Below are 18,513 nucleotides of genomic sequence, written 5' to 3'. Positions count from 1 at the left end.
TCTGTGCATTGCTTCCACATTATACATACAGTGAATCTCACACTGTTAGAAGAGTGGGGTCATCTTCTGCTACGTCACTGTATAGAAAACCAAATACAACAAGAAGCAAAACAGACCGACCCAAGCTGAAACATCCTGAAGCGCAACAGGTTAAATCCTGCTGCTGGGTTCCTCCCTGCAGAGCACTTTGGTGTGCGATCTGCAGGCTGCACTCCAGAGTCTTCACTGAAATGTAAATAGCACCGTGGTGTCTTTGGGTTACCTGTCCATGTGATGTTTTCAACATCGGCCTGTTAACCCAGGGAAAAAGGGAATTCAAGTTGTCTTTTCCAGCTGTAAAGTTACTCTGCTTTGGCAGCCTGAGGAATGTGCCAGTCTCCACCCTGAAGTTTGTCCCATTTAAAGATCTCCAACCCTTTGTAGGGCCTCTATAGCAGAGGAATATCTCCTTACTGTGAAAACCACGGCGCTTGTTTCTGCTAGTTCCACTTGTAACTCATGCTGCACATCATTATGGCCGTATTCCCCAAAGCCAATGGCCTTTCCTTGTTATTTCAAGGAAATAGCCACTTACCGTGTGACCGTTCTCCTCATTAGCTTGTTTGATAATGTTTATCAGGATCGCTGAGCAACAATAACATCCTTTTCACATTTGGATGCCCATTTATTCAAAGCTGACCTCATTAGAGCGCTCATATTGTTTGAATTGTATTGTAATAACAGTCTAAACTATACTTATTTGTTATATATAGTTGAACAAGGCCATTGTATCCTAATTGGTGCGACAGTCCCTCTGTAGTTGCTATCTTACTCTCAGGGGCACCGGGTGTAATTTCCAATGTAATGGATGAAATAATGCTCAACAAGTTATTCCATGGTGAACGGAGAGCAGGTTTCAGCAGTTACCAAGCAATTAGACTCTAATTTAGCAGCATATCTGACAGACATAACAACCTCACTTGCACAGCTCTGTTACTTCTTGCTTGCTGTTCAGCATAAGTCGAAGAATATCAAGAGTGTGTGAGGAGGATGTTGTTCTAGCAGATGTTGTTATCTCATCTCTATCAGCATTGTTTGAAATATTTTTTGCAACATGTTTTATTGTAAATTGAGGAGATTTGATGCTGTTGTCCTGTGAAAGAGTTGAGCTTTGTTCCCCCAGTTCGGCTCAGAGATGCACAGCAACATAAAGAACTTACTCACAACACTTTCTGGTCACACCACACAAATACTTCATTAAGTCTGAAAGGCTCCTGTGATTGAAAGGCTATAGGAAAGACAGGTTAAGAAGCACTTTGCTCTTAATTATTGAACTGTTGCAATCAGAGCCTGAAATGGAAATTTACTCAGAGACGAGCATATCGACCAAATGACCACAATACACCAACTTTGGTTTTAAGTTCCAGCACTATCATGGGATACTGTTGGTTTTATTTTTTCCATGAAAATATGAATATATACTGTATCTTGGATTGGAAAACAAACAACAAAAATGGGGGGAAAATGCCATTAGACAACAGGACTTGCACATTTTCCCGCAGTCTACGATCAAGAATATCGATTGTGGAATTGGCTGACAGCTCCCAAGTCCTGAACACTTTGTCCTTGCCGTCCTCAAGATTGCTGAGCTCTCATGGGGAATTGATCTCGGGTCTGAAAGCGGTCAGAGCAGAGTGTCAGTGTCGTTTTGCATTTAGAAAACGATTGGCTCCTTTATCGTGTTGTAGCTGCACCTCGTCGTGCTGTACCAGCTGGCTATTACACAGGCTAAATGCCAGCATGTGTCAGAGGCAGCAGAGTGGAAAGTGGTAGAGAAATTAGGAAGAAGTACCAGTCGAGGTTCATGGTAAACAGAGTTAGTGTGCAACACCCATTTTCAGTGCTGCCATGTCTCCGAGAACTCCGAGTGTGTTAACTTCAACACCAAAGGACTTACGGCCTCCACATGTAATAACTATGTTGTGTATCTGTGGGAAACAAATGTAAAGCAGATGTCTCAGAACGACAGTTCGGAACACTTTGGGTTGACCAACAAAGCCTCATGTTCAGTGGGAGGGGATATTTTGCAAGCAGAAATCTATTTTTTCATACTTGCCTTTCACCGAAAGCTGGAGGTCAAAGCCGTGTTTAACTCACTTCTCCTTCTGCTGCTCCAGGTGGAACATTGTCACACACTCAGGCGGGATTTTGGAGACACACATTTTCCACTATGAACCGCGCCTTCAACAGGAAAAAAGGTGAGCAGGAAAACACACCACTCATTAATGTCGGGACTCGAGCCAAGTCTGCCTGAGCTTTATTTGGAATGAGTAAATTACAGTACAACAATCTGTTCCAGACACATTCGAAGCATCAGACTTTATTTTCTTTCCCAAAAGTGCTTCATCATCCTTTTAACCATTCAGAGTAGTTGCGAGTTCGGTTTGTGTCAGTGAAAATGGCCCCAATGCCTCAGCACAGCTCAGCACAGCTTCTCGGTGGCTTTTCAGAAGCATTAAACATAACATGCAGACAGTAGAGGATGGGAGAGGATATTTGTGATGGCAAACCAGCTTGAGGTGTTTACAACCATCTGTCGTCCCTCAGGTATGAATCATAGACCTCCAGCATGTATTAAGGAGTGTCCACGGCTCAGGTGTTACATACGGTTGTAATGATATTTGGCTGTTATAACTCTTTTTTTCATTTCAGCCTGGTTAGTTTCAGAGGAAAAGATGGAAATTGGGGCGGACAGCAGCTCAAATTACATTTCTCTTTCACCCAGTGTAATGAAATTTTAACTTTGCTCCTTTCACCTTAATGGGAATTTAATTTCCGTGAAATGCTGCTGTGGTTTGGCTGCCCCAGAGCTTGGTTGCATGTTGATATAATGTTGGTGAAATGTGGCTGAAAGGAGCTGCATCCGATATTTGGATTTTTAGCCATTTGACTGCTGCCTTTACCAGCCTGGAGGGAACAATCCAGCAAAAGCCTTTTGATGAAGGCCGCATTGCTAATGTGTTGATCCCAGTCCGTTCCTTTCAAGATTTTATTCAGAATGTACAGATATAAAATGCTGCAGCTGTGATTTCTGGATGTTGTGATAGAGCTGGCATCGTGAATATATCGCCAAAAGGATGTTGAGGTTGGAACTGCCAGGAGGCCTGGAGGAAGAGGAAGGAAGAGCTAAATGCATGTGTGAAGAAAGGAAGTGTTGAGGTGTGGAGAACTTTGACAGGTTACATTTTATTGTGCTCTTCACAGACAGCGTTGTAAATACATCCCAAACACCAGTCAGTCTGCATTTGACAGTTTGGAACAGACAACACAGAGCAGATTATTCCCCTCCAGGGAGACGAAGGCTTTTTTTCTGAGTCTGTGACCCATAATGTTGGAATATATCTGCATCCATTTATGTGTGCACACTTTAATTGGCCGTACAAAGTGTTGCAGTTCTCTATAACCACGCTTCGAATACTGATTTTTTTTTTTGTCATTTCTTGATTAGTTTAAACAAATTAACTGTTCAGTGGACGATCGCTCCAAAGTGCACCTTGGATTTCCCTTTTGTCTCTGTGCTCATCCCTGGCAGTTGTTTCCATACTTGATCATATTTTTCAGCTAATGCCTGCTGAGATTCTGTGCTTTTTATTGATCTCCTCAATTCAATGTGACCAGAATAGTTTTAAGTTGCATCTTTGGAGTTTAGAAGGCCAAAGTTATGGGAAAAGAATTGTCCTGCAGAAGATAAATATTTTAAATAAATCCTGTCAAGAAGATTAAAATGTTTATGACTGGGAAATACCTTTTTTTCCAGCATATTGTTTTCCTTTTCTGTAAAAAATGACAATACCTTTTAAAAATGCTGCTTTTCTACTCATGACTCATTCATTAAATGCAGGCCAACATTTGTGTTTCAAAATAAAAGCACCCTCCATACTGGAAGTATCATGATCTGCAGCTAAGTTCTGCTTGCAATCAGACAGGCAACTTTAGAAGCAGATTAAAGTTCTTCTCATGGCTGCACAGAGGAGATCATGTCATTTTTAGAACTGACTGACTGTAGGATAAGGAATAAATAGAATACAGTTTCTGCCGAAGAGCAGCCTAAATAAAAGAGACTGTGATTATACAGCCGTTGTCCTAGATTTACCTTCAGCAGTGGGACCTAAAGCTGCTTAGTGAACCTGATGTTTAGCAATAATTCTTTCATTCTAGCGTGTTTTATTCTCAGTGCAGATTCTATGCAGTGTCTGAATAGGATCTGCAGAGGATGTCCATGTCTGGTCCATTGCGCGCAGCATCTTTTACCTAGATATATTTAGGTCAGATGTCCTCTAACTGCCGTTATGATCAAATCAACGCAGAGCACGCTCACAGAAAATTAGATGCTGAAGATGCACAAGCTTTTTTAATTTCCTCATGGCCATGGATGAATAGATGTCCAAAATAAATGTTAAGCTATTAAAACCATTACCTGAAGCCTCATTACAGGTTTTCAATATAATCAGAGTTGGAAAATCTGTAAAAGTGATCCTTGATAACCTTGTTCTGGTTGGATGATGTTGTGGAAAGCTTTAGAGGTTTACCTGAATGACTCGCTGTACATTCACATCCAGAAACAAGTAACCTTGTCAGGAAGTTGCATATTGGATTTTATTGGATTGGAAAAATTAGTTTAAGATTATTATACCCAGAACTTTAATATTTTACCCTAAAATAGTTGCGTGAAACAGTACAAATTTCCCACTTGCCCCTGACAAGGTAAAAAACTAGTCGCTGCTTCCAGCATGTGCTGCTTGATGGTGCCCATTATAGATTTTTCATCTTCTACAATGAAGCCAGCTAATAAACCTTATTTTAAAAGAAAAAGAGAGAAAAGGGGGTGGGGGGGGGGCAGTACAAAGCAAAGGAGAGGATGTAGGGAGAGGCAGATAAAAGAGAAAGCATCAATTTGGCTCTGAAACCTTCACATCGGTGAGATCACTGGTGGATCAGTAGACGGTAGGTGGGGTTGGAACTGTTCTTGCTGGATATGTGAGCAATATTTACCGGCTTATCTATTTTTTGTTTTGTTTTTTTCTTGCATGAGATTAAAACCATATTGTCCCCATGTCAGCCTTGAGCTGTGTACTCATAAAGCACATTTGCTTTGTTTCACATTAGTGCAGATTTCAGTTCCCGGTCTTAGCTCCATAACGCTATTGTCACGTTACACCGTTAAGCTCTTGATAATTTAGCAACAAGATTAGATGTGACACATTCATAATGGCCTGGAAACAACAGAAATGTTATTACGTATAATACAAAATCAAATCATATTACTGCAACCCATGAGGCAACATCTGTTTCTCACCATGTGTTTAAGATAAAACATATAGATTCTACTGAAATTAGACCAGATGCTTGTGCACAAAGGAGTTTAGTACACATACAATGTCCTAAAGCTGCCATCTGGCAGAATCCTGCAGTTTCAGCGGCAAGCATAATGGCATAATGGTGTGACAACAACTGCGTGCCACCTGGTCACCCAAAAATTATAGTTAACCTTATGTTGCATCATACATAACGGAGGTGTCAACTTTCATCATTTTACTGAAGCTTGACAAGCAGGTACATCACAGAATTCACAGAATAAGATTGGATGCAATGGCAGGAGATGCAGTGCTGTAAAGCCTTAACAGAAGACTTTGTCACAGCTTCATCGGTGGGGAAGTACGTTGAAGATCGATACTCCCTGGACATCTTGTGAGATCACCTTCTCCGCTGATTGAGATCAGAACCCACCCAGCAAATTTGCCCCGGTCACTGACTGAGCAATGTAGTGAGTTAAGGTGCCGCCTCCCCGCTGCTCGTGGCCTTTCAGACAATACAGGGTTGCTTCTCTACTGGCAACGGCGCTGGCGTTTTGATGTTTGATCCTCCACATCCTGTCTCCGTCGGTTTGTTAGGTGACCTTTCATGTTTGCCAATTCCAAAACACTTCCAACCTTTTCATCCTGATAGCCATCACAAAAAACTGGAAGGACAGAACATAAAAATCAATAAACCGCTGTCGTAGCCTGCTAACAGAAACCTCCAACGACGCGGGACATTTGCATGAAACATGGGCTCCATTTCTGAATTACATCATTAACTGAGTCCCAATGCTCCCAAATAGTGATATTCTAATGTTTGGGGGGGTGGGGGGTTTACATTTTTATTTTTGTGTTGAATAACAACGTAACCTAATTTGAAAAGATGCTCCAGTCAAATAAAACCACAAAGAATAAATGGAGATGAAGAGAAATTGAAAGTGTTAATCAAGAAAAATGAGATGAAAGCAGTGGGACCAACCTATTATTAAACTCACAAATTCGACTGTGCCCCAACAAACAGTCGCAGCTCCTTTTTTAATTGCATTTTTCTTCCTTTGCACTTCGAAATTCATGACTAAAAATGATTACTATGGAAAGCAATATTACCAGCCCGAGCCATAACTCAGCTTGATAAACTTAATTTAATACACTTTTTGCATATATAACAAGGTATTGAGGAGTTACATCACCTGTGTGCCGCCTGCTCCCAGATTTGGGACATGTGGACTTTTTATTCAGTATTTCGAGATATTTGACCTCCACCCTAGAAGACATTCTTCTGCAAACTTAGCAAGTTGCTGCGTCAGGCCTTAGCCCAGCTTCTCTCGCCCCACCATCCATCCTAGCGCTGAAATTTACAGCCTCCAGATTCTTCCCCTTGTTGCTGTACGGGAGAAAAAAATATGCCATCAACTTCACAACTCCCCGGAGGAAATTTATTACAGTTCGCAGGAATCTGCCGCAAGATTTCCAAACAGGAAATAATCTGACCGCGCAGCTGTTAAATAAGCTTAAAAAGTCCAAATCCTCTGTTATCAAGTCTCTGAAGAGTCGCCGTCTGCTGTCTGTTGATGCGTTCTATACAAACTCATTTCTGCAAAGTAAAACTTTTTTTTGCAAGCCATAATCAGCCATAATTAAACACTAATTAGAATGGTCTTTGAATTCATCAGGCCACTTAGCTGACAACATGGGGGTAAACAGTCATTAGCATAGATGTTGAGAGGACATGCAAAAATGAATCGCATTGTTTGCACCTTGCAAATCCCGATTAGAGCAATCAACCTTGAGGAGTCGAGCGCTCCGAGGTCACTGTCAGGCATCTTTCCTCACGGCCTTCATTAATGTGGCGATAAGCGCTTTATTAACGGGACCATCTGAAGGAAAAGAGGACTATCAATGGGAATGTGGTCCTCGCGCCCTCTCATCCTGCACAGCTTCGTTAATGATCACGGAACGCCTCAAAAAGCTTCCCCATGCAACTGCCTGCACGTTTATGACATCTTTAACTTTGTTTCTTTTCATCCTTTCATCAGTCATTCATCGGATGATCCACGCTGATGGGGTCCGTACACTTTGTCTTGCGTTCAGCCGCGCTCACTCTTCATCCTATAGACCCATATTTCATATTTCAGTGAACGTGCAGCGTGGCTGACAGATGAAAGGCCCTGAAATGGGATAATGAAGCCTCTCGCAAGATTAGCCAAGCGTCTTTTATTCTCTGCTGGAGGAAAAAAATTTTTACAGCACTTTAGAGACACGATACATGTGCAGACGAGACAGATGAGACACTTTTAAAATGGCTGGACATCTTCTCTTACATTTGTTGCACTGGCTTAATTACATTTTAACTAAACCGTCAGTTCTGGCTTCATTTGGAACCCATGCGTTTTCCCTTATCGGTGGTTCCATCCATCCATCCATCCATCCATCCATCCATCCATCCATTTATCTATCCATCCATCCATCCATCCATCCCCCACAAAGCAGAGTGTGGCCTCCATTTTCAGCGTTCACCAGGCATTCAGCGGCAATAAAGGCACCACTCTTCCCATTATGTTGCATAAATCCTGTTTATTTGAGCTGCTTCTGAACTGTCTGGGTATACTGCGTGTTTTAACGCTGCTTTAAAGGTATGTTTGTGTCGCCCTGTGAGATTTATGCCTCTGTCCTCGCCTAATGAGAAGCCCTTTGATTCATTCTTTCTTTATGCACTGAGATGGTTTTATCGTTTCAGATAAAACATGGATGCACACTCCGGAGGCTCTGGCCAAGCATTATATCTCCTACAATGCCAAGGTAGGTGACACCATATCACCCAAGCTTTTGTCTGGAGGTAAAGGGGAATGAAAAAGTGATTTTGAGTCTCCACCATTTTGGAAAGAATGTCCAACCTTGAAGAGAATAGCCGCGCTGAGATCCATTCACTTTCTTTTAGGGAGGTCTTTATTTTCTGTTTACATGAAAAAAAGCAGAAATCTTTTGGTATATAAAGAAAATATTTGATCAAACTTTGTTTTGGGACTTTGGTCAGCCTTCGCTTCTTATCGTTTTGCTCACGTGGAAACCGACGTGACCCGACCCGAAGCAGCCACAGCCGCCGCGTTGAGCTGAGGCTTAGCTCGGAAGCACCGAGTCACTCTGAAGTCACTTTCCTGTCGGAGTTTGTCGGACGTGTCACTCTACGTTTTCCTCTTCCCAAATTGGCAGAGCAGCTACGGCAGAGTTCTTTAAAAGGGTTCGTCGTCCGACCTGCTTGGAGGAATGAGGGCTATGACTATTCCCTGAAGTGGAAAAGTGGTGTCGGATCTCACTGATGAGTTGGCTGTCTGTCTGAATTTGTTCGGATCTGAGAACATTAGTCAGAGCAAACGGAGGTGTAGGGAAGGAGGCACGGAGCCGGGAATGTTCTCTGTTTTGTCTCCAGTTTAAAGATCAGGATCTGTCCCACCGAGCCAGGTAAAAAATCTTATCGTGGTGCCCAGGTGTGAGCGATAGTGGTCAGAAACAAGATGGTTTCAGGTCACCTGTGCAGCTTTTTTCCTTTGATACAAACATGGAATTGGCAAATATTAATAGGATGCTTTAACTTTCAGTTGAAAAATGAAATTAAGGAGAATTTGGCAGGTAAAAAACTATTCTGTCAGGACTGAAAGCTTCAATTATTAAATTCGAGTTGAGCAGAATAAACTGGTGAAATATGGACATTTTATACCAAAACGTTCTGCATAAACACTTTAATGTTCATGGCTCAGAACCCAAAGAAGAGATTGTGACTGTACCGGTATTTGACGTTTACAAAATATTGAATAAATGAACAAATATGAATAATATTTCAACAAAATGATGACATTTTATTGTCCTATTAGTCGTCAATGGATTTTCTTTAGACTTTATGCAGCTAAACCCAAGATAAAATGATGGTTCCGGATGTATTTTTCTGACCTATTTAAGGGAATCCTACCCCATGATAAGAACAAAAGAAAAAACGAAAAATGTGACAAAAACTTAAGGAACACGTCTATTCTTGTAACCAGAGATTCCCTTCATAGGTCTTGACTTTAAGGATTTAAAATAAAAAAAAGTTTCACAAAAACTCCTTTTCAGGGGAGACGCAGTGACGTTGTGTTGATGGATCTCTGAACGCTTCTGAATTTAAGATCTGATGATTCTGAACAAGGCCTCAGGTGCATTTTGCATTAAAGACGTGTAAAGAAGTGTTTTGAACTTGCTCGACTGCTGACGGCTCCTCTGGTTCTGGATCCTCATTCGTCTCCATCGTTGTCTCGCTCGCTGAAGCGGCGGCTATAATTAGCTTTGTGTTCATGAAGCGCCAGCATGGCCTCTTTGCTCTGAGACGCTGACGTGTGTTTAACTTGGGGCTGTTTTGACTGCTGTCTCGACTTGCACAATCTGGACTATGAGCAGAGAAGGAAAAAGTGAGTTTGAGGGGTAAATTTATGCAAAATCTGCAGTCACATCGTTCAGGGGTCACTTGAATGACACACTTTGTGTCAGAGATCAATGCCTGTCTTGGTGGGTGAGCACGCACTGCCTCCTCCTACTGCTGCTGGCTGGAATATTAAATGAATGCATATTCTGTTCAATTTTAAAATAATTTTCTTGGTTGGCGGTACCCTATAAGCGTGAGTGTCCATCCCGAGGGCATGCCTCGCTCTGTTTTTCCTCTGCATGCACCGGTTGATGGATGAGCCTCTGAGCTCAGATTGCCCTGGGAAAGCTCTCCAGCAGTCCAAAATGCACTGGTCAGGAACAAGAACTTCTCCATTCTATTCTGCGCGTCTATCAGCAGCGCTGCTGGACACATCTGTGACCACATGCATTAGTCACACCGCTCCAGAGTGCTGACATTTTCGTATTACTTATTCTGATTCCTCTGTTGCGTTGTGACGTTTTGCACGCTGGAAAGCAGAATATCCTAATTGTGGTCGTATATTTAAGTGTCAGGTGTCAGTGCGTGAGATTTCCTTTTCCAGCGATGCTTGTAAAGTTCATAAAATCCCTGTTAACATTATTTTTATAGTCTGACGAGAAGAATGGACCCCACCAGTTTCCTGAATTTCTGCCAGGCTCGACTATCTAACAGAGACAGTCGTGTCTGTCTGGGCTGTTGGCTACAATCTTCGTCTGGCTCCATTTTGATTTTTCCTTTAAGAAGCTGACGTCTATGTTTGGGACGTCTGATATCGGAGTAGACAACTCTGTGTGTCTGCGCGCGTGTGCTTGTTTGCGTGTGCGTGAGACTGCTACCGCTCCTTTTAAAGCTCTATGGCTCCATCTGATGGCCTTTGGAAGAACTGCACATGTAGATGTTGGACAGCACAAAATCACGAACAAGTAATCAAATCCTTGGGAACGTTGCACACTATTGAGTCTCCCCCACCCCACCCCACCCCACCCACCCCGAAACCCTTGTTTATGCAATATTGGTTATGTTGATTCAAACCTTTATGGTCATTAGAACCTTCGATGTTTCGTTGCAGTTTACAGGAGACACATGGAGGTAGTGTTCTATACGGTAATGTTTATTACTGCCATATTGTATCATTGATTGTTAATTTTTTCCTCTTTCTTCACAGTTCCTTGGAAACACAGAGGTCGAAGCTCCAAAAGGCACAGAAGTTGTGAAGGATGCCGTGAGGAAGCTAAAGGTAAGCCAGCTGCAGATGGGGAGGTTGGGATTGGGCTGAGAGGCAGAGGAGGGAGAAGTGAGTGACACCCTAACCCCTTCCTCACCCGTTACAGCCAAGGTGCCCCCTGCATAATAGCCTATAACTGGGTTGTGCAACAGTTTTTTTTTCTCCAGTAAATCCTCCCCTGGGTGAAAGGAAATGCCAATAAACTAGATTTTAACCTTGAGCGTGAACCAGAGTATAATTGTTTTCTTACATTTATGTTATTAAAACTCAATTTTCACATTATTAAAAGCTCATTTAATTTATTACTCCAGATGGGCACATTTTAGCCATTACAACTCTTGATGTTCTCAATAAACTCCCCCTGGAACGAAGAACAAATTATTTACACTGCAGGCTCCAACTGCATGCTATTATGACTGGTTTCAATAGTAAAATGGAATAATTTACATAAATTAACAATTGTAATAAAGTTTTCCTTTGAAAAAAACGCTCTCTCTCAAGTACAGCATTTCTGGTCATGATTCCTGTAGTTGCTTTTGTGTCATTGCTGGTCTTAAATGAGGATATGTTTAGGCTAATTAAAGTCATAAGTGAAAGGTTCATCAGCATTAAAATAGTCAAATAAACCAAAGAAAAAGGACAAAACTACAATCTCCAGGGCAACAACAACAACAACAAATATTGTTTTTATTTGAGCCAAATGGGTTATTAAATGACATTTTAGGGATGCAGGAGGACATTTGTATATTCAGTTCACATGAAAATCACATGTATTCCGTTGTTCAGGGCAGTTTTGGCCTGAATGCGTGTGAATCGGTCCTCTCTCACAGCTTGTGGGTGAAGCGGCTGCACTCCCCGCCTGCTGGCCTCTGCTCTGTCTTCCCATGCCAAGAGCTGAATCTGGGGGGGGGGCTCTGGCAGGGGAGAAGGCCTGTTTTCCCAGAGTCCGTACCTCTATTGTTGCATTACATTTGATGTTGAAAGCTTCCATGGACACCCAATCTCCATGGTTACTCTCCTAGATACACTGACAATGAGGACAGGCCTGACCTTTCAGCGAGCATCTAAGAGGAAACTCATTACTAGGTCGAACATAAACTTCTTACTCTGTTATTAAGTCCCCCAACTCAGAGAGATCAAACTGAAAAGTTGATTTTGAATAAAATCTAAAGCAATCATCTTATCTTCCATAGATTTTTCCTCTGTATGTAATATAATAATAGATAATATATCAGCTGATCCATATTTGATTATCTGGCAGTGTTTTGCAAATGATTTAACACTAAAATAATGAATTTCCACTGTGAGATCACAAACTTTCAAGCGTATACTCCACTTATCTTCAAAGGTCCTTCATCCATGAATTGCTGACAGATTTAAGCCTCCACTGATCAATATTTTGGAACTTGAGAGCAGCCAACCGATAGAGAAGCATCCTCCTTGTCACAGTTTCCCCTCCTTTAGGTGACTGTTTGTTTTTATGGCCACTCTTTCTGGCAGAGCAGCAGCAGATTAGCGGTGGTCTCAGCGAATCGTTTAGCTCCTGTTGGTTATTTCCACTGAAGAGGGCAGAACGCCGGAGAGCTACCCAGATGGTGTTAGTTGCACAAATGTCCAATACATCGCTTTAAGTAAAATGAAATGTCATGCTTGCTGTTGGACAAATGTGTGTACATGAACTAGGCTGTTTCCATGATTCAAGTATGGCAGGCACATCTTTGATAATCCCGACATATTTAAGATTTGTGCAGCATTGGCAGAAATTGGTAACCACCGAGTCTACAAAATCACCAAAATAAACTGATTTCAGTTTCCCTTCAGTAGCCAAATCTTTCCAAAGTTTCGTTGGAGACCAGCAAATAAGACCATCACTAGGGCGAGGTTATATGTAGTTGGATTATGAGTTAATAAGATATGCATCGGGTTATTTGTTACATATCTTTAAGATGTCAGTCTCTAATCTACGCAGAGATTCTGTCGTTACATTTATCATTTATCTTGAACTCGGTTAACCCACCATTTCTCTTGCGTCCCAACAGTTTCAGAGGCACATCAAGAAATCGGAGGGGCAGAAAATCCCCAAAGTGGAACTGCAGATCTCCATTTATGGTGTGAAGATACTAGATCCAAAGACAAAAGTGAGTGGAGATGCTTGGCCGGGGTATCAGGCTGGAGTCTGTGAATAATGAATAAATTGTGTCTGTTTCCCAGGACGTGCAACACAACTGTCAGTTACACCGGATATCCTTCTGTGCAGATGACAAAACAGATAAAAGGATATTCACTTTTATTTGCAAAGACTCGGAATCCAACAAGCATCTCTGCTACGTGTTTGACAGTGAAAAGTGTGTAAGTGTCTTTCTGCCTCTGACTCGCTGCCGACCACATTAACACCTCGTTGTTCTTCATCAAAGATCTGTGAGCGTATCAACAATGAAACAATAACAGATAGATTGGGGAAGTATGACCAAAGATTTGCTCTGCAGGCTGAAGAGATAACTCTAACCATTGGGCAGGCCTTCGACTTAGCCTACAAGAAGTTCCTGGAGTCTGGAGGCAAAGACGTGGAAACGCGGAAACAGATTGGAAGTCTTCAAAAAAGAGTGTGTTTTCCTTTCATTCATACCTGTCACCGCCATGGCAACACAATCATTCATGCAGAGTTGGTTTCTGCAGCTTGTTTTTCATTTTCCAGTGTTGACAGAAATTAAGGTAATAAATATTAATGATGCAGTATGATGCATCATTTCATCAGCTGCAGCAAAAGCTCAAACAGCAGTTTGAATCATTCTTTGTCTTTCAATTTCAGCGGCTTATTTTATGAGTCATTGGGTGAAGATTTTTTAATTAACATGAAAGGGTTTCAATAATTGGAGACTTCTTTATCAGGTTAAATACAAGAACAAAGTCATAGACATTTCATTTTCTACCACGTTTGATATCATCTTCAAACAGGTTAAAACAGGATGGCTACAGTATAGTAAAACGGTTGCTCTCTTCCACTTAATTAGCAATTATGCATGAATGTGTCAGTTAAGCTGGGTCCTTCCAGTGGCGTCCGTGTTGCGGTTCATTGAGCCTTTAATGACTTGCGGTGGCTAAAGTGAACCATCTGCCTTTTTCCTTCCTACAGATTCAAGAACTGGAAACAGAAAACTCGGAGCTGAAGCAACAGCTTCAGAATCTGGAAGAGCAGCTGATGATTGCCCACACGCCACCAGTAAGTGCGAACTGAATGCAGGCAGACTTAATCGTGATGGTATATTCATGACCTTTAAGTCTTAAATAGATATACGATGCCGGCTGCTGGTAGATATTTCCTTATGTCTCTTCTTAAGTTTGGACAACTCAATCTTCCAAAGAGGTCTGAACTCTGAATCATCGCTGTTACACACTTGGCTAGTCTGATTAGGAAATTAATACACTAACCTTCTTTTTATGGAGCTAAATGCCAGCAGAGCCTCTTGGGACTAATTACCCATCACGCGCCTGTCCATTAACAAGGCCACATGATAGTGTTCTTCTTCGGTGGTTTTTGTGTCTCAGCACATGAACACAGTGGATGAGGCGTACATGCTGCGGAGGCCGTCCTCTCTCTTCTGGTTTGACAGCATCACAACGCTCTCCTGTCTGGAAATCTCTTCTGTCACTCTCACTCCGATGAGCTCGCCGGAGTCCAACCTGTCCGGAGGCCTACTAACTCCACCTCCCGCCAAACCTCCGCTCCTTCCTCCTAAGCCTTCCGAGGGATGCAGCATCCCACGACCACGCGTAAAGCTGCTTTTCTATCTTCCTCCTACTGCTGCCTGCCTTTCTCTTTCTCCTGCCGCTTCTGCTACTTCACTTGCTATTTATTTTGAAGGACGGAGCCACTTTGGTTTCTTTTTCTTCAACTTATCTTTTCCTCGTACAGGCTGGCAGCATCTCCATGAAACCACAGTCCACAGACATTTTCGACATGATTCCTTTCTCACCTGTGACACCGCTGGTGCCCACGCTGGCCAGCAATGGCTGCCCCCCACCGCCGCCGACCACATTACCACCAGACATAAGTGAGTAAATACGTTGCTTCAATACCTTCTCTGTGGTTTGTCCCCAGACTTCTGACATCTTTATGTGTCTTTCTGTGAATGTGGATGCCTAAAAACAGACTTTTCTGCAAATAATTCTCATATTGTGTATTAAGAAAGGTCTGATAAATACCTGAAATTTGGGAGAAAATGACAAAAATGACAAAAAGCCTCTGTCGTGATGCCACAAGTGTCCGCCCACCTGACCATGCAATGGTCGTTGTAGGCAAAGACCTCTTCGGCGCTGAACCATTTGATCCCTTCACCTGTGGGGCAGCGGACTTCCCTCCAGATATTCAGTCACAGCTGGATGAGATGCAGGTGAGTCCTCATCCCTCCTCCCCCTCAGCTCTGCGTATCCCTGAACCACAGCGAGGTTGCTCACTCTCTGGAACTCTGCTGGTTAGGGCGTGAGGACTGGCAGGTCCCCCACTGTGGGAGTTTCCCAGCAGATTGATCTTAATTGGTCTGTAAAGCAAGTCAACAAATCAAGGCACTGTGGTAGATTGATTAAAAGCTATCTTCAGATGTGATCTACCCAGAAGGTTGCTCTAGAGAATTTTAATGAACTCATCAGCTGAGGGCGTGAAAGCGTCTCACTCGTGTGTTTCAGTTCGTCCCAGGACATAAAGCAGTTTGATGTGTATCAGGTTTTGCCTTCATGTATCTTTTTAGAGCAAACACGATGTCAGCATGTGAACCAAAACTAGAGGGCTGTTCCTGATACACATTTCAGATGCATTTACATGTATTTACACCTGTAGGTTTCTGTCCTTACTGCCCAGTTGCTGTTAGAATTGAAACACATTTAAATGTCAATAGTATGTGAATCCAACCAAACCAAAAAGATTCTAGACATTCTGATCAATGACAAAGTGGCTGTACAACACCAGGTTGTTTCTATCAACATGCACAGGTTGGGAATTTCTGCTTTGAAAAGAAACAGAATGATTAGTTACCCCCTGAAAATAATTTGTGCGCCCGCAGTGATAAATAATGTGCTGAAAATGAAAATGGGACTAGTTTGGAATCAATAGTGCTCTGTTGGACCTTGTATGATTCAGTGGTAGAGATTAATCCTTCATTAAAAAGAAATTAACAGGCTCTAATTTCTTCAAACCCTCCCCCCCACAAATTGAGCAGGATTTTGTGTTCACAGCTGTGTCAGGAAGTGCAACACCTCATCGCGGCTTCCAAGCAGGTTTTGAGGGGCACTTTGAGACCCGCTAATGCAACGCAGACTGAAACGCAATCAGATGATTACAGGCACAGTTTATGGCTTCCCCACCACAGAGCGTCTGTGTGGAGACCTGCCAGCTTTTGAGTTAAAATGTGATTTGAAAATAATGACTTTTGCTGCTTCTGGGACACTGTTTGCACAATAACACAGCTTTATTCCAGCAGGATGTTGCCAGCAGGAGGCAACATTGCACTGACAGGCTCATATTTTTTCAAAGTGCACTCGAGATTTCTCCCTCCACCTTCTTCCTCTTCGTGACGGTTAACACTTGACTCCTTATCGTGTCTTTCCACTTGCAGCGGCAGAGATGGTTCGTACCCACAGCTCTGACGTCTGTGCTGCTGTGACTGTGGTCAATCGGTCTTTTTGCATGTGTGCAAGAGCAGCATGCTGCATCGCATCCCAGATTAGTTTGATGGCGGAGTGTGTTCAGAAAGTTACGCATTATTATACAATAGATTCTATCAATAAATGCTGCATGCTCACAGCATGAAAAATACAGACTGACTAAATAGCCGACACCACCGTTCAACCACAACACAGAGATAAAAGGCAGTAGATTCTTCTAGAGTGATATTTTGGGTCTGTTTTCCTGTCTACAGCCCATCAAAAAGGCTGTTGTACTTCACACCTGACTCGGAAAGACTTGGAAACGTGTCCCTCAGAGGCTCATTTCAAGATCCCTGGAACATTTTCAGATATTTGCAATGACTGAACCTATAAGCTTCCCGTCGTGCGCATGATGCGTTTGAAGCATGATTGCTTAAAGCTTCCACAGAACTTTGCTTCAGCTTTGTTTCAACTTCAGCCTTATGTCCCATTTGCCCCGTGCTGTAATCCATCGCTGGAGGTGCAGCTCAATGTCGCTGCTGTTTCTCTTCCAGGAGGGGTTCAAAATGGGACTGACTTTAGAGGGCACCGTCTTCTCCCTGGATCCCCTGGACAGCCGCTGTTGATGCCAAGATGATGCTCGTTGTCGCAAACTTTTAACTCATTTGTATTGAGAAAGTGCCAAATCCCACTCCAGCAGTCCAGTCGGGCCGTCACAGTCGTCATCTTAAAGTTTATATGCATTTGCGTGTTTTCTTTTCAATATCTCGATGTAAACTCCGTTAGAGAAATGCTATTTTTTTAAACGACAATGAAAATATGGAAGAAGTAGTTTTGAGTACAGAAAATGGGCGATGTAAATAGTCGATTATTTCCAATGGTACACAGAATTTTCATGGGACCGTTTTTTGTGCGCATCCTTCCAGTTGCGTTTTGTTAACACATTCCTGTTTGTAAGCCAAGCTGAAGCTCGTGAGGATATGAAATCAGCATCACTAACACAGCTTAGCAGTATTATATCATATAGCTTAATTTCCTCAATGACATTTCGTCTTTAGTTAATCCATTTGGATCGTATTTTTTTAACTCACCATTTCAGTGTTTACTTGTTGAATTGTTAATTCCTTGTTATGTTGTCATATTTTTAGTCTGCTTTTCTTGCACCAGATGGCACTTTTTTGGGACAGCTTCTGTCCGTATACGGTACTAATATTTCCATTATTTTACATTTGGTTGCATTGATATTTGATGTAACAATTAAAGAAAAATGCTTCAGAATTGCTGCTTTAGATGGTTGTTTTGCTTTTGTGCAACAAGAGGTTATTCGGTGATCTTCAGTGATCGGGTGATATCCTGATCTCACTGTGTTTATTTGTCATCTGATAACAAGTAACAAGCAAAATATTTAGTCAGAAAATGTTTTTCTATTCTGAACAGTAGGATATAAGCAGCTTTAAGCCTGTTTTTTAGCTCTTATTTTTTTAATTTTACACGCTTATAAATCCTGAAGCAAAAATACACAGAAATTTAAATTGAAATTCAAAATATGATTTATTTTCAAATGAAATGCATCTGCTTTCTTACGAGGAAAGAACCCATCTCCTTCCTCCTCTTCCTTCTCCTCTTCATCTCTGCTCTTCTCAGGTCTCTGAGCAGTTCAGCCCTCGCCCAAAATTATACAATTCTATAATAAATAATCTCAAATAGGAATCAAAAAGTCACAACAACATGACCGTAAGGCACATTTTACAATCTTAAAACAAAACACATGTAAAAATAAAAGTCACACACTGGCTGTGTATGCTTGCATGCTACTATTCTAGACTATGAGACAGATTCTGTATGGAAATAAAGAGGAATATAGCCTAACTCTACCT

The 18,513-nt window shown here is 42.0% G+C and overlaps 1 protein-coding gene across 13 annotated transcripts in view; it reads left to right on the top strand.

The window, feature by feature from the left end:
* Window positions 1-17,914, top strand: part of gulp1a (GULP PTB domain containing engulfment adaptor 1a) — a 52,164-nt gene extending 34,250 nt beyond the window's left edge. For 7 of the 13 annotated variants that reach the window (XM_057030385.1, XM_057030457.1, XM_057030420.1 and 4 more), the window contains 11 exons: window positions 2,157-2,237; window positions 8,074-8,135; window positions 10,937-11,008; window positions 13,036-13,134; window positions 13,208-13,345; window positions 13,483-13,599; window positions 14,130-14,216; window positions 14,543-14,767; window positions 14,910-15,048; window positions 15,293-15,387; window positions 16,471-16,599. In XM_057030385.1, coding sequence (XP_056886365.1) covers window positions 2,157-2,237; window positions 8,074-8,135; window positions 10,937-11,008; window positions 13,036-13,134; window positions 13,208-13,345; window positions 13,483-13,599; window positions 14,130-14,216; window positions 14,543-14,767; window positions 14,910-15,048; window positions 15,293-15,387; window positions 16,471-16,578 — 1,223 coding nt within the window. In that variant the 3' untranslated portion in view covers window positions 16,579-16,599. The other 6 variants (XM_057030401.1, XM_057030393.1, XM_057030484.1 and 3 more) reach the window with 6 other exon arrangements.
* The last annotated feature ends 599 nt before the right edge of the window (window positions 17,915-18,513 follow it).

The sequence above is a fragment of the Takifugu flavidus genome, chromosome 1 (assembly GCF_003711565.1).
Source record: "Takifugu flavidus isolate HTHZ2018 chromosome 1, ASM371156v2, whole genome shotgun sequence".
In the NCBI taxonomy this organism is placed as follows: Eukaryota; Metazoa; Chordata; class Actinopteri; order Tetraodontiformes; family Tetraodontidae; genus Takifugu; species Takifugu flavidus.
This window is presented reverse-complemented; position numbering and strand designations above follow the sequence as displayed.